The sequence below is a fragment of the Acomys russatus genome, chromosome 25, assembly GCF_903995435.1.
Source record: "Acomys russatus chromosome 25, mAcoRus1.1, whole genome shotgun sequence".
NCBI lineage: Eukaryota > Metazoa > Chordata > Mammalia > Rodentia > Muridae > Acomys > Acomys russatus.
The window spans coordinates 46,567,034-46,584,416 of NC_067161.1; the positions used below are offsets into that span (position 1 = coordinate 46,567,034).

General features: G+C 43.4%; 1 protein-coding gene across 1 annotated transcript in view; it reads right to left on the reverse strand.

The window, feature by feature from the left end:
• Dnah9 (dynein axonemal heavy chain 9) overlaps positions 1-17,383 on the reverse strand; it is a 328,265-nt gene that overhangs the window by 129,548 nt on the left and 181,334 nt on the right. The window contains 3 exon segments of the mRNA XM_051167603.1: positions 6,469-6,592; positions 8,731-8,893; positions 15,392-15,588. Coding sequence (XP_051023560.1) covers positions 6,469-6,592; positions 8,731-8,893; positions 15,392-15,588 — 484 coding nt within the window.

The following is a 17,383-nucleotide window of genomic DNA, read 5'->3' on the forward strand; positions in this document are numbered from 1 at the left end:
GTCCCTCGGCTGGACTTGGCAGGAACCAGAAGGCTGTGGATACCTTGGCCTGACCCAGCGCTCATTCAGAGACCCAGAACGATTGCAGGACCCACAGCACAGGGGAGCTGAGGATCACTGGCTGTGAGAGACCAAAACGACAGGGCTAACCTCCTGCCATCCACACCAGTGAAGTATCAGAGCTTCCAGCCTACGAAAATTGTGAGAAAACAAGTGAATCTATCATCAGACTCCCTCCATCCAACTCTGGAAGCTACCCCAACAAAACAGAAAGGCACCAAGATGTCTAAAGGACAGCGTAAAAGCATACGCAAAAAACCCAAAACAACATGGTGTCTCCAGTTTCCAGCTATCCCAAAGAAAACAACCCAGAGAACTCAAATACAATGGAAATACAAGAAAATGACCTCAAATCCTTAGTAATGAGGATATTAATGGAGGAAACAAATAAAATTTGTAATCAAATGCAGGAGGACGCAGCCAAACAGGTGAGAGACATAAAAGAAGCACATAGAGTGGAACTGGAAAAATTTCAGGAAAATGCAAACAACCAGATGAAAGAAATAAAAAAATCAGTTCAAGATCTGAAGACGAAAATGGATTCAATAATAAACACACAGACAGAAGAAAAACGAGAACGTGAGACCTCAGAGAAGAAGGCGAGCAACACAGAGGTGAGCTTTTCTAAGAGAATCCTAGAGATGGAAGAACAAATCTCAGGTCTAGAAGATATAATCACAGATCTTGAAGCAACCATTAAGGAAAAATGCGAAATCTGTAAAACTCCTGACGTAAAACATCCAAGAAATTAAGGACACCATGAAAAGAAGAAATCTGAGGATAATAGGCATTGAAGAAAGAGAAGATATCAGTCTCCAAGGCCCAGAAACTATTCTCAATAAAATCATAGAAGAAAATTTCCCCAATCTAAAGAAAGAGATGCCTATAAACATACAAGAGGCCTACAGAACACCAAATAGAATTGACCAGAAAAGAAAAACTGCCCGTCACATAATAATCAAAACACAAAACATACAGAACAAAGAAAAAATATTAAAAGCTGCAAGGGAAAAGGGCCAAATAACATTTAATGGCAAACCTATCAGAATTACACCCGACTTCTCAGCAGAGACCATAAAAGCCAGAAGGGCCTGGACAGAGATCCTGCAAACCCTAAGAGACCCAGATGACAGGCCAGACTACTTTACCCAGCAAAACTATCAATAACCCTTGATGGAGAAAACAAAATATTCCATAACAAAAACAAATTCAAACAGTACCTATCTACAAATCCAGCTTTACAGAAGGTACTAGAAGGAAAACTCCATCCCAGAGGGTCAAGCTACAACCAAAACTACTCAGGAAATAGATAACTATCCCATGGCAAAAACACAACTACACAAACGCTCGACTGGAACCAACACCAAAATTAAGACTCTTAACAGTCACTGGTCATTAATATCTCTCAATATCAATGGTCTCAATTCTCCAATAAAAAGACACAGACTAACTGAATGGGTGCATAAACAAGATCCAACATTCTTCTGCATTCAAAAAACACATCTCACCCATAATGATAGGCATTACCTCAGGGTAAAAGTTTGGAAAAACATATTCGAGGCAAATGTTCACAAAAAGCAAGCAGGCGTAGCCATTTTAGTATCGAACAAAATAGACTTTCAACCAAAATTAATCAAAAGGGATGAGGAAGGACACTTCATACTCATCAAAGGTAAAGTCAACCAAGATGACATCACAATTTTGAACATCTATGCTCCCAATACAAGGGCACCCACATTTGTAAAAGATCTGCTAAAAAAGCTTAAACCACACATCGATCCCCACACAATAATAGTGGGGGACTTCAACACCCACTCTCACTGAAGGATAAGTCATTGAAACAGAAACTAAAACTGAGAAATAACATCATTAACCAATGCCATGGGTCAAATGGATCTAACAGATATCTATAGAACCTTTCACCCAAACAAGAAAGAATATACCTTCTTCTCTGCACCCCATGGAACCTTCTCCAAAATTGATCACATCATAGGTCACAAAGCAAGCCTCAACAGATACAAGAGGATTGAAATAATACCTTGTATCCTATCAGATCACCATGCTCTTAGGCTGCAATTCAACAACAACAGAAATAACAAAAAGCCTACACATACGTGGAAACTAAACAACTCTCTGCTAAATGACACCTGGGTCAGGGAAAAAATAAAGAAAGAAATCCAGGAGTTTCTGAAATTCAATGAAAATGAAGGAACAACATACCCAAATTTGTGGGATACACTGAAAGCAGTGCTAAGAGGAAAATTCATAGCACTAAGTGCCTTTAAAAAGAAATTGGAAACATCGCACATAAGTACCTTAACGACACAACTGGAAGCCCTAGAAAAAAAAGAAGCATAAACACCCAAAAGGAGTAGACGTCTGGAAATAATCAAACTCAGGGCTGAAATTAACAAATCAGAAACTAAGAAAACAGTCCAAAGAATCAACAAAACCAAGAGCTGGTTCTTTGAGAAAAATCAACAAGATAGACAGACCATTAGCCAAACTAACTAAAAGGCAGAGAGACAGTATTGAAATCAACAAAATCAGAAACGAAAAGGGAGACATAACAACAGACACTGAAGAAATATAAAGAATCATAAGATCCTACTTTGAAGGCATATATGCCACAAAATTTGAAAATCTAAGGGAAATGGACGATTTTCTTGATCAATTTCATTTGCCAAAGTTGAGTAAAGAACAGATAAACAAGCTAAATAGTCCCATTTCCCCTACAGAAATAGAAACAATCATTGATAGTCTCCCAACCAAAAAAAGCCCAGGGCCAGATGGTTTCAGTGCAGAATTCTACCAGACCTTCAAGGGTGAGCTAATACTGATATTCTTCAAGCTACTCCAAAAGATAGAAATGGATGGAATATTACCAAATTCATTCTATTGATGAATGGAATTCTATTGATACCTATTCTATTGATACCTAAACCTCACAAAGACTCAACAAAGAAAGAGAATTTCAGACCAACTTCTCTTATGAACATCGATGCAAAAATACTAAATAAAATACTTGCAAAACGAATACAAGAACACATCAAAGATATCATTCATCATGACCAAGTAGGCTTCATTCCAGGCATGCAGGGATGGTTTAATATACGGAAATCCATCAATGTAATCCACCATATAAACAAACTGAAAATAAAAAACCACATGATCATCTCTTTGGATGCAGAGAAAGCATTTGATAAAATCCAAAACCCATTCATGTTTAAAGTTTTAGAGAGATCGGGGATACAAGGCACTTTCCTCAACATAATAAAGGCTATATACAGCAAGCCAATAGCCAAAATCAAAGTAAATGATGAGATACTCAAGGAAATTCTTCTAAAATCGGGAACAAGGCAAGGCTGCCCACTCTCTCCATATCTCTTCAATATAGTACTCGAAGTTCTAGCCAGAGCAATAAGACAACAAAAGGAGAACAAGGGTATCCAAATGGGAAAGGAGGAAGTCAAATTATCCCTATTTGCAGATGGTATGATAGTATACATAAGTGACCCTCAAAATTCCACCAGGGAACTCCTACAGCTGATAAACACCTTTAGCAAATTAGCTGGATACAAAATTAACTCAAAAAAGTCTGTAGCCTTCCTATACACAAATGACAAGCTTACAGAGGAAGAAATTAGGAAAGCCACACCCTTCACATTAGCCACAAGCAATATAAAATATCTAGGAGTCACTCTAACTAAGCAAGTGAAGGACTTGTTTGAAAAAAAATTCAAAACTCTGAAGAAAGAGATTGAAGATGACCTGAGAAGATGGCATGATCTTCCTTGCTCATGGATCGGGAGACTTAACATAGTAAAAATGGCCATCCTACCAAAAGCAATCTACAGATTCAATGCAATCCCTATCAAAATACCTACACATTTTTTTAAAGACATTGAAAATTCAATTCTGAACTTCATATGGAAAAACAAAAAACCCAGAATAGCTAAAACAATCTTGTACAATAAAAGGTGCTCCGGAGGAATCTCCATACCTGATCTCAAACTGTACTATAAAGCAATAGTAATTAAAACAGCTTGGTACTGGCACAGCAACAGGCTGGTTGATCAGTGGAATCGAATCAAAAGGAACATCGGAAGCTGGAAGAGCTGGTATGCAGCATCAAGGAATTAGGAACTGCTAACTCATAATCATGCCGTGAGGGTGGCAATGGGAGCGAGGCAGCAGAAAGACTTATTTCCCTATACCAAGAGGCTTTGGGGTTTACACTATAGCCAGTCATGGACTCTTAGGGAGCATAGTTTAGCAGGTCCTGCCTCAAGTATAGTACCAGAGGGCTGCGTGGAAGGGGAGGACATAAATTAAGATGTGTCATAAGTTGTCATAGCAAAAATTGACAAATTCAGAAATAAGTGGAGAGGAAACAGCATCTATTGGCTATAATAGAGAAGAGGCTAACAATGGGAAGGAATCACAGATGTAGAGTCTAGACACAAGAGAAAAACAAGAGGCAGATCATTTAGGCTTTTCTTCTCTCTTTCATTTGGGGGGGCGTGTATTATCATCACGGCTTGATTTTGGCAGTGATGTCATAATACTGAGAAGTGAAAGTGTGTGGGAAGAAGGCATCCTGCCTTGTAGATAACAACCGTGTACTGAAATCACTGGCAGGCGCACCCATGGTAGCAGGCCGGGGAAGGACCTTCACAACCCAGCCTTTCGTTGCAACAGATTTCTCCTTCTTTTCTAGAACCCAGCTTTTCTGACCTTAAGCCACAAGCTACAGCTTCCTCCTTCCACTCTGTGTTCCAACAGAGTGGGCAGACAACCCCGCAGAACTGTAGGATTACTGAGCAATGTTTTAGAAACCCCCATGGCCTTGGCTGGACTGGTATCCAGTGGCTTCCCAGTCTGAAATTATTTATTTGAAAGTGAAAAGTAGAAGATGTGCTTGAACCCTCTCTGCTGACATTGCTAATTTAAAGAGGAGAGCATTATAAGAAAAAACAAACACTCCACCCTGCTTCTCCACTGAAACGCGCATGTGCAAACCACAATCTTGGGCAAACTATATCCTGAGGGGGAAACCACGCACCTGAGACTGGCTCCTGAGCAGGCTTGCATTTTTATTGGGCAAGGCTTCAGAAATCCGTCCGCACTTCAACAGAGTTGTCTTTTAAATGGAATAAATTAAAGATACCTCATTGGGGGAATGAAACTTCAATGGGCTAAAATCGAACAATGTCAGAGAAGTTGACCTGGCTGGACAGGGGCCAAATAAAATACAAGGTGGGGCTGGCACAATGCCCAGCATCTCCAACGCTGTAAGTTTTGGAAACCTGATTTTACATTAGGCTTTAAGGAAGACTCGATGTAGGAGGAGAAGTGGATCCCTGTGGGGTTATATTGTAGGCTAAATACTACGATAAGGTGTTAAAGATGGTATTTAAGAAGGGGAACATCATCCTGAAACATAACAGTTATGATATGGGAGAGATGGTGGAGAAACAGCCTGGGACCACAGTCCTCAGACTTCATAAATAAACAGTATACACTGGAGCAGGAGTGGGCTCTGCAGGAGTGTGTTTTGAACAACAGGAAACTGAGGTGGGAACTTCATTTAGGGACATCTGTGTACTGAGTGTTCTCTTGATCCAGGTGAAAGGGTGGTTCTCATGCATAGGTGGTGTAAGATCCACAAAGCATGTTCTTTTTGATTGGCTTTAATACACATTTATGCAAATGTATAATCTATTGTCATATGCAGAATTTATCAAGTGCATTGGGCCATTTGTGTGCTTTATATTTTTATGAATACGTGTGTGTTTTTAAAGAAGGACTTATATAAATCATGAATTCCTACATAAGTAAGATCAACAAAGTAGCAAGAACCTAGTTTTCTGCTTCCTCAGTTGTGGGGCACTTGGTAGTTCATGTGGACTTCAGTAGAGACTGAGGACACTTACACGGAGAAATTCTCCATCTGTTGCTGCTTCTACTTTTCTTCATCAGGGTTCTTGGTACTTGCTGAACCCTTGGCTGGTGACTTGATCTTACTCTGTGGCATCAGGGCACCTTCTCCTTCTCTGTTTTCTCCTAACATCTTGCCAGTCTGAAGATTTATATATGCTCTCCCTTTCTCTTTCTCATGGGCAGTCTGAGGAGACAGCATCTACTCTCTGAACTTAGCAAATTCTCAGATACGTATCCACTTTTCCCTTGATCAGATTTTGTACAACAGAGAGTCTCAAAATGACTGTTTGGTCCACAATAAAGACAGACTCCAAAACCCAGCATGGCCCTAAGATGCAACATCCCTGGGAAGGGCTTGGGAAGTTCAGGCCCTCGCTGTGTTAATGTTTGCTTGCCAATACCCTGACTCCATCTTTAAATGACTCTGACCTTGTTAGAGGTATTCAGATGTAAAGACTTTCTTACCAGATGCCAGGAGGTCATTGATGAGCACCAGGAACTGCTCATCAGCCACGTGGGCGTCGGTCATGAGAAACACGGTGCTGAGATTTTTTATCCCAGCCTTCAGACACAGATTGGCCAGGTCCACCTGCAAGGTCACCAATGTCAGAAAGCCATCAAAAGAGATAGGAAACTCACTCTTCGGGAATAGAACCATTCTCTTATCTGTTTTAGCTGGAAATAAAGCAAGATGGAAACGGGAGGCAAAGGGAAACACTGCTTTTCAGTAAGAGGCAGGGAAGCACGCCACGTTGCTAGGCGTCACTTCAATGGAGATGAGCGGTTAAGACCACTTAGGGGGGCTCTTAATTCATACAACCATGGTCGCCCATGGTGTAAGCTCTTACCTGTAAGGTAACCTAGGTCTTTTCCAAAGGACACAGTGATCCTTGATCATCTGTTTTACTGATGTCACCAAGTGAGGAAATGACTTGCTTTGGAAGGTGAGCTATCAGGAAAGTCATGTGCGCGGGGCTACCTGTATGAGAATGGATGCTTCTCAAACCTGCGATGCCTTGTGCTATTATGAATGGCTCCAGAGAAAGACTTTGATTTTTAAAAAGTGTGCTGGAGAACACAGACCTAGGTGCAAACACAAAACCACCCATGGGAAACCCAGTCAAAGCAGAAGATCGATGAAATCTGGAGCTAAGAGCCAAACCTCGAATTTACCCAGTGTATCATCTTGGCTCCTTGTGCTATATAACTCGCATAAAGTTGTGCATTGCACCCTACTATGTTTCTCTCTCTCTAGTGCCCTTCAGAATTTATTTTCTAACAGCCTCACACATCCTTTCATCATGGAACTTCTGTAGTGTTCAAATAACACATCAAAGGCAACCGACTTGTTTTTGGATTAATGGTTCTTATCCCACACTTTTACAGAATGATCTAAGACGGCATTTCTCAGTTGTCATTAGAATCACCTAGAAGATGCTTTGAGCAGCCCCAATGTCCAGGTGGTTCACCACACGAGGTAAATGTGAATAGCTTGGGAAGGAAGGCAGAGGCATGAGCTTTATCGGATGAGCCCCAGAGTTCTGGTATATTGCCAAGATTTAGCATGACATCATTCTGTAAATGCCCACTTTCCCAACTCGCTAGCTTGTCTTCAGAAACACTGAAGAAAGATCAAATGTGAACCTGACTTATGATCTTGGATGCAGTCAGTAGTTGACAAACTGGGCTGTGTCTTCAGAGCAAATGAGAGCATGTGCCGCTCTCATCACTGCCTGAGGGATGATGGGGGCAGGTGTGTGGGGTCTGACTCAGTGCTGGCTGGGGGTCTCCCAGGGATACTCAGGGCAGTTCCTGGTGGGATTTATACTATGGCTTTCTACAGTGGTGTGGTTGTGGCTGCGGGTAGCAGAGGCTGCTGGACAAATGACCTTTGGAAGTTATATATCCTGCCTTTCATCACCGTCCAGAGAGTAGATCACGGCCTCTATGTGGCTGCTGTCTGAAACCAGAAAATATCACAGAAGGTCCCAGAGGCAGTAATTATTCCCTGTCTTTTAAAATATAAATTTCTTATACAACTTGTACAGACTGTCTGAATCCTTCTCAAGTCTACAAGAGCAGCTAGCAAACTGTGTGCTAGATTTGAAATGGATTGGGGAAGAGCTGAGGCACACTGACGTAAAAGATGACAAGCCCACAGAGGTTGACCCTGGAACAGACACTGTCCTCAGGCTGAGTCTAGTGAGAAAAGGACCCCTCATACTCCCACCCTAGAAACTAGAGAGAAAATGGACAATTAATGGGATGTCCTGGGTTTGTGGATGTAGAGAACCAAGGACAGATGACAAGAATTGCAGGCGGCTGGAGAGAGGCGGGGTGTTGGTGGTTTTCATAGGACTGACTGCCCCTACTCATGTGCTTGGATGCTTGGTCACAGGGAGTTAGGGTAGGTGTGGCCTTGTTGGAGGCAGTGTGCCACTGGAGTGAGCTTTGATGTCTCAAATGCTCAAGCCAGGTCTAGTGTGATTATCTCTTCCCACTGCCTGCCGATCCGGATATAGAAATCTCAGCTCCTTCTCCAGCACCATGTCTGTCTGCACGCCACCATGCTTGGCACCATGATGATAATGGACTAAACCTCTGAACTGTAAGCCGGCCCTGGTTAAATATTTTCCCTCCTAAGAGTTGCCAAGGTTATGGTGTCTCATTATAGCAATATAAACTCTATTAAGACAAAAGGTCTCCTCCTATGATGGCCAAGCTCACCTTGAAGTCGGGGATTTGGTAGCCTTTGCGCAGGGTGATCTGGAACACATCCATGGAGCTGATGAAAGCGGCCAGCCTCGTCAGACTCTGCTTACCACTCCCACCTACACCAACCAGCAGGGCATTTCCTCGAGGGGACTCCAGGATTCGGTTGACGTGACAGCTGAAGAGGAGCAAGCGGAGAGATGTCTCAGAGGCTGTTGTCCACAGTTAGAAGCACAAAGGGTACAATGGTTGGAGATGAAATAGGAGCTTCTCTTGAAGGCTCAGCTGAACTCTGCGGAGCTTTCCTAGCTTATTCTCAGATGTGACATCATCTTCTTGCTCAAGTACACAGAAATTATCATCGCTTTATGTAAAGCCTGAGCCCTCCAGCCCCCCCCCCCCCCAGTGAAGTGGTGAGAGTGAGTGACAAGTCCGGGGCAGGTCATCAGAGCTGGCAGGGTAAGTGGTAGGGCTGGAGAGGGACTGGGGGTGATTTTTTTTTTCTCCTCCCTCACTGAACCTGCTATTGTCCCAGTTTCCTCCTTTTCACCTACTTGTGACTTTGGGCAAAAGATGAAAAATAGGAAAAGGAGGAAAATAGTCAGAGAAGGCTAAAGTTGCTAAGGCAAGGCTAGGAGGGTCTGTCTGCCTCACCGTGAAGGGGAACAAAGTTAGAGCAATAGGCAGAGAACAGGGAGTCCAGGCTTGGGGCTCTGTCGTCTGGCCCTCCCTGCATGCTGGTGTTCAAGCAATGGATATCTGCAAATGCACTCACTCCCTTGTCGTCTGGCTCTTCCTCTCTGACATTTTAGCACTCTCAGTACCCAGTGCTCCGTCCCAGCAGTGGGAAAGTAATCCAGGCCTCCCCTGGGCTTAGGCCATCACCTCTGAAGGAAGCCATTCCCAACCCAAGAGGGTTTCCTCAAATGATATGCTGGCAGCTTCCTCCAGGCTTTCATGCCGCCCTTCCATTGTCTCCACCAGCAGTGGAACTTATATAAGGCACCTAATGGCTTCTCATTATACAAAACATATAAAACATAGGGGAAAACCCCCACAATTCTATTGTTTAGCAATAAATCCTACCGACATTAATTTTATGGCCTTCCAGACTAGTGTGTCTGGATGTCTGTGAATATATATTTGGTTATTACATCTGAAATGTCAGTGCGTTTCTATCCTGTAGCTTTTAAATTTTGAGGGCGGCTTATGTACTGAGCATAATGTTTTGTTTATTTGCTTCGGGTCCTGGTGATCAAACCCATGTCCTCACGATGATAAGTGGCATTCTACCACCAAGCCAACTCCTAAACACTGAGTACAGTGTTCTGAGACCAGTGTTTCATTTAGCAGTAAGCTGTGATGGCTTCTCTAAGCCATTAGGCAATTTGCTAGACCATGCCTTTGACGGGGGAACGCTACCGTATAGAATATCAGTGTTGCATTGATAATAAAAATACAATAGCTTGCTTGTCTTAAATACCCTACCATTGGCTACTTAGGCTGTTTCCAATATCTCCCGTTCCAAATAATGTGTTATAACATTTTTGTTTATATCTGTGATCATTTCCTTGGGGCGAGTTTCCTCGATGTAAAGTTGCTGAGCCAAGGCAATTTTTAAATGGCTCTGGAAATTTAATGAAAAAAAAAAAAAAGTCTCTTCAGAATGGTGATGCCCATCTGTTCTCTTCTCTGGTAACATTGATCCAATGGCTCCATAGCACGGCAGGGCAGGGACACACTGGGCTGTAGCCGCTGACTTGCTAACATTGGTGATCTTTGGACACAAAGAGTGTGAGAAACAGAGTTACAGCTTTGCATTTCTGGCCGAGAAGCAGAGGATCTATTTGCGACCGGACTGTACACACCACACCCCTGCATCCTTGCCCTTTGTTAAGGATGCTACAGTAGATATTTCCACATTCATAATAAACAATGGTGAACAATTAAGGTCCTGGCTAAACTCAGCACGGAGCTGGTGCTTGGGGGTGGATTTGGAAGATGCATGGCATGTATGACTTGGTCGTAATCAGCTGAGAGTCGTAGCCTCAGCTCTCCTGTGGAACATGTTTGCTGTTGGGATGGCAGCTCTTACATAGGTGTTTGTGTACAGTGGGCATGGAACACACACACACACACACACACCCGCACACACACACACATATAAAATGTATATATACACATATATTTGACAACTTTAAATGATAAATATTGTAGTTTCAGAGGAAGGGGAAGCAGACAATCTGGATGAGACCTGATAGGGTGTGGTCACGTGGTGGGGGAGGACTTCCTCTTCTGTCACAGATCTAAGGGAGGGGAATAGGGTGAAAGAGGGAAGGAGGGAGGAATGGAAAGATACAAGTGAGGGCATAACAACTGGGATGTAATCTGAATAAATTATTTTTTAAAAAGACAAAATTGAGCCCTGTCTGATCCCTCTTTGGGCTTAACTGTACCTACTCATCCAATTACCATAGTTTGAGCATCTTTCAAAAATTTTAAGTCAAAAATAAAATGGAAGCATACAAATATTACAGTTTTAATTTTAGCTTGATTTTCTAGGAACTTGTGTACCTTTCAGGTATATGGATCTCGGTGCTGTGCCTTTGGGAATGTCCTGTTGCTGTTTTTCACCAAGGCTCACTTCTAAATTTGTAAGGCCCTTTCATGTGCATTCTGAGTTCCCTTCAGTTTTTTACTTTTCACCTTTTCATTTCCCCCGATGCCTTAGACATAGAAAAACATTTAGAACTTGAAACCATCTGTCACTGAATTCAGTGTGGTTAAGACTTGTGCGCCTAAATGTTCAGGAGCTATTTGTTGGCCTACATTTATTATTCTTTTATTAGTTCCCCTTTTCATTCCACTTAAGTGATGGTGAAACTTAATGCTCTGTCATTATCAGCTAGATTTACCCTTCTCTCGCCCTCTTATTAAACTATTGTTTCCACGGGCCTAGAGAGTGTGTGTGTTCATTTTGTATCCATTACAGAGCAAGCATCTAAAGAGTGTGCGTGTTTGTTCTGTATCCATTATAGAGCGAGCACATTGAAGCCGTCCAATACCGTTTCATTAAGTTGAAACAAAGCCCAGTGTCTTGTGCTCACTATCGCATTTGAGGCACTGTTTGTAATCCTTCATTATGCTCTGTGCAGGGGATTGTTTTTTTTTTTTTCTAGGTCTGAATTGGTGCCTGGTGGAAAATGACACTGGGACCAAGCATCCAGGCCCTATCTTCTCATGCAGGAAAGGTGAAGGCCAGATTGGATTCCTGGAGGAGAAAGGCAGGCTTGGAGGAAGAATTGGGGTACAACTGGGTCACTGGCCTGCCTGGTACCCAGCTCTATTGTTGAAAGGCTGATTTCAGCATCAAATGGGCTGTGTTCCTCAATATCTGGATGGGAAATGCGTTGTTAGTCATGAGGTTCCTGAGTTAGAATGGGTAAGTCTGCAGCCGTCAGCACTAGACTCCAGCTGGGGCTTCATTAACAACCGCTGACAAGGCCAAGGGACTCTGAATTTAAATTACAAAATTTAAGAAGAAGATCAATATTCCAGAGGACTCCTGGGCTAGAAAACCAAGACTGACTATGTTAAGCTCATTACTGAATTTTTGAGAGATTAAAAACAAAAGCTGAAGATGCCCCATAGCACAGCTGGGGGGCAGCTGATTCTTTGAAAACACACACACACACACACACACACACACACACACACACACACACACACACACACACACACACACACACACACCCTGGAGGACTAATAGGACACAGAGCACAAAAGAAGTACAACCAAAGATCTATGTGATTAATAACTACTGCAATTCTAAGAGGAGAAAAAAATGCTGAAAAATATTCTTGAAGAAGGAAAATAAAAGCCAAAGTGGCAAAGAAAAAAGCTGGAAGAAGATCACGCCAAAGTGAAGTAAAAGCTCTAGAGTAGCTGGGTGCAGTGGTGGTGCACGCCTTTAATCCCAGCACTCGGGAGGCAGAGCAGGTGGATTTCTGGGAGTTCGAGGCCAGCCTGGTCTACAAAACAAATCCAGGATGACCAGGGCTATACAGAGAAACGCTGTCTTGGAAAAACAAACAAACGGACATCTAATGTAAAGCCTTCAGCAAGAACAGAATCTGCTGCTGTGGTCAAGGGGGTCATTGGAGCAGCAACCCACTTCCATAAGGAGAAGAGGCTTCAGAGTGAGGCCAGGACACTTCTCAGAATCTGCGGAGACAATATCTAGTCTACAAACATATGCTAGATAGTGGATGGGTGGGTGGATGTTAAACAAAGTGGAAAAATGAGAAATGCCATACCTGATCAAGGAACATGAGGTGTGGACCTGGTCATAGCATTTGACCCTAGTGAGTAATTGGTAGACCCGGGATATGGATAGTTGTTTATGTGTCAAGAAAAGCTTGTTGAAGAGAGAACTGGAGGTGAGAAAGTGTGACAGGTACAGACTGCCTTTTTGATACGTTTCGTTGCAAACAAGAGTCGAGAAATGGTGGAATTAGATGAAAACGAACATTGGGATTAAGAATAGCTTATTATATTTTTGACAATTGAAAATGTTTGCATATAGTGATATGGGGTAAAGTGAAAGGAGGGAGGGAAGGGTGAATAATTACGGGGAGAAATAAGGTTCCTTAGTGGGTGAAAATGGATGGGACCCCATGACAGGCAGAGTGCTCCTCGAGCTGAGACAGGAAGGCCGCTGGGCCACTGTATGTGGGATGCATGAGGCAGATGGGGTTCAGGCTGCCTACATGCGCACTGGAGGCAAGTGTGAGCATTCTCTGCCAGTCACTTTTATCATTTCAAGAGAGTGAGAGGTAGATTTTCCAGCTGTAAGTGAAGACAGGGCAGGACTGTCAGAGCTTGAGGACAGAGGACAATCATCTAGTTATCTCAGGGAGCTAAAGGAGATAAAATATATAGACTAGGGGAGTGGGAGCTCAGGCCACAGCTAGAGCCCACCTCACATGTCTGGCCACAAGCATGAATCAACACTAGACATCATGTTTGGGGGGATTTTCTTGAACAGTTGGAAAATGGATGGACTAGGAGACAGTATGGTTTAACTGGAGCTGTGTTTGGTCCCATAGACACACTGACCAGAGAGTTAGGGAAGCCAAGATTGGGATAGCCATTTGTTAACCAAAAAGACATGGCAGGGAAAGGGGTGCATGAAGATAATAAAGCATCTGGCCCATAAATGGCAGCCTTGGTGGAGTTGAAGGACAGCTGCATCTTTGGAGGCTAGCAGAAGGGAAAGATGAATGTATGACTCAAAGAGATGTCTGCAACTCAGACTCTGGAAGAGAGTTTATCATTAAGAGTCGACACGCTGGGGAAGAATTTGTATTTGAGGGGCTGGGACATGTAGCCAAGGTCACAGGAGCCAAAGTGGCCAGGGAAGAGAACGATCAGGACTGTGTTGGGAACGAGCGAGGTCACGGGAGAGGAAAGGAAGACTGCCCAGGTGCTGAACGATGCGGGGAGACTGGACATCCGTAGACAGTGACAAGAAAAGGGCAGGGATGTGAAAGTGGTGTGCCATGCTTTGGAATGGCCGGGCCTTCTGAAGGTGGTGGGGATGGGCCAGGAGAGATGGCTAAGTGGTTAAGAGCACTTGCTATTCTTGCTGATGACCTGAATTTGGTTCCTAGCACTCACTCAGTGTCTCACAACCGCCTCTAACCACAGTTTCAAAAGACCCAATGTTGCTGGCCTCTACAGATACCCAACATATGCACAGTACAAACACATACATGCAAGCAGCACAGATGTACACATAAAACTTAAAACCAAGGACATCCTTTCAAGGGGAGAAATGGTTTAAACTGTGCCATTATGATGGACGCGAGGATAAGGAGGAGCCTTGCCCCTCTCTGAGCTCTGGGGTTCGTGGGATGGGTGGGAAAGGAAAACAGCTTCCCTCTGTTCATAGACCAGCCATGCTTCAGTGAGAATTTATCTGTGAAGACCCTGTGAACCTTGGGCAGGGAGGAAGAATATGGAGGGCACCAAGTTTGCTGAGTAGAACTCAGACTGGACTGGATGGAAGACATACTGTGGAGTGTAAGTTATCTGACAGAGCTGGTGACTATTGCCAGTGAGTCACTAGCTATTAAGAGCATGTGTGGTAATACTTGAGTTTTGAAACATATGTGAACTTAGAATAGATGTGCATGCGTGCGTGTGTGCATGCATGTGTGTGTGTGTGTGTGTGTGTGTGTGTGTGTGTGTGTGTGTGTGTGTGTGTGTGTAGATAAGGGTACTGGTGCCTCTTTTATGATCCTAAATCTCCTCTTCCTATGGCTCTGTTTATGTACAGGTACAGTAAATGTGAATGTGGAAGTAAATCCAAGTCATCTGGAGTCCAGCCCTGTGTTCTACTGCCCCCTATGGCCATTAGTGAAACTGCAGCTGTAGCACTGCCACCAGCCATCTTGACCCTCACTGAGGGATAACCTGTGGGTCACTTCTGGCTTTATGGAACTGTACTGGCGTGAGGCGGGAATCTGGTCAAAATACATTGTATGAAATTCTAAAAGAGCTAGTTAAAAACTCTAGAATGGAAAAGAGAAAGTGACTTTTAATAACCAAACGAGACCCGGACACGTGGAAAGTGAAGCCACCAAGGAGAGACAAGGCAGAGATGCACACTCACACGTGGCGCACGGCATCCTCAAAGAGAACCAGGTCCATCACAGCATTCACCTCATTGTAGCTCTCCAGGGCGTCCACTAGAGTCTGGCTCAGGAGCTCCCATGATTGTACAGGCATGTACTTGGGTTCACCGATGCCATTGGCAAAATGACAATATATGTTCAGGCTTCGGGTCTGCTGCAGCATCTCTTCAATATCCTGGTGAGAAGACACAGGGATGAGGATCTTCTATACTTCTGTCAGGTGCCATAGACACCAAGCTGACAGATGTGTGTGTATGTGTGTGTGTATCAGAAAATTAAGTGCTACATCTGACAACTTCCTCTTTCACAGTTCTCTAGGAGGTAGACTTTTACTATGGGTTTACCAGCCCAGGAACTCATAAGTGCTGTTTGTTATTCCTTATGGATTAATGGTGGGACATGAAAAATGGAAGGCATCCACTCTAAAACAGTATAAGAATGTTTTGTGTACCAAAGCACAGATGAGGACATAGGTGGGTTTCTCTAAGTAGGGCCTCCTTTAGCAATGTTGGATACTGGAGATTATTGCCCTGTGGAATCAATTACTTTACATCCATTTCAGTGGCTCTTATTCCCTAATCTATGACGTGGTCATAAGGCATGTTTCCTGTCTCCTGTGAGGTCGGTCCACCCATAGAGAGGGCTTGGTTTCTGAAGAATATGCTAGTAGCTTCCCCACCCTTAGTCTGCTGGTTTTTATATAAGATTATTCACAACATTAAAGCATTTAGGGTGGAATTTGCACTGCTTATAAAACTTTCAAAAGGATTCTGTCTCTCTGTGTGTCAAATCTTAACCCAGGACAAACATTACTGCACTGAATAAGGACTAGTATAATTTGATTAATTAAGCAGAGACAAACTCTTCATCTCTCCACTAGCAACTTATTCTCTAAGTATCTTGGAGGCTGTTATTACTAGTTTGCATTAGAGGGCAAATAGCAAATTATTTGCAATGTCAAAATCTGGATACTTAAGATTTTATGTAGGAGGAAATATTATAGAAGTGATGTATTCTAGGAAGGCTTCCTAAAAATCAGACTAGGAAATCCATGTGGGAAACAGACAACCAGTGATGACCATTGCCAGGGCTAAGTCACGACAGCGTTAGTTTTATAAACCTCTTGGGCAAGATCCACAAAATACAATGGAGGGAAGCCTGGCCTGCTGTCTAAGAATAAGGATAGAGGGCTAGAAGACCACCTTTCAGATGTGCCCTGATATTTGAAGGTCTGTTTAGGGCCATAGAAAACCCTAGCCTGTTCCAGCTTTGGTGGTGGTAACAATGGCTCAGACATCTGGGTAGGCTGACTGCAGTGCAAAAGAGCTGCTTTTTCTAGTTTAAGAAGACGAGATCGGGCGCGTTCAGGGGGCACTCGGGAGGCAGAGGCAGGCGGATCGCTGTGAGTTTGAGGCCAGCCTGGTCTACAAAGTGAGTCCAGGACAGCCAACGCTACACAGAGAAACCCTGTCTCGGAAAAAAAAAAAAAAAAGACACAGCAGGAGCCTTGTCTGAGCTAGTTTTATGTTAACCTGACACAGGCTAGAGTCATCTGAGAGGAGGGAGCCTTAGCGTAGAAATAGAAAATGCTTCTGAAAGATCAGATTACAGGCTAGCAAGTAGGGAATTTCCTTAATTAGTGATTGATGGCATGGCAGGGCCCAGCCCATTGTGGGCGGGGCCACTCCTGGACTGGTGGTGGTTCTGGGTTCTATAAGAAAGCAGTCTGAGCAAGCCATTTGAAGCAAGCCAGTAAGCAGCACCCCTCCATGGCCTCTGCATCAGCTGCTGCCTCTAGGTTCCTGCCCTCACTGCTTTTGATGATGAACTGCTACATGAAACTGTGAGTGAAATAAATGCTTTCCCTTCCCAAGTTGCTTCTGATCATCAAAGTTTCATCACAGTAATAGTTATCCTAACTAAGACAGGTCTGGAGAGATGGTTCAGTGGTCAAGATCACTGTATGTCCT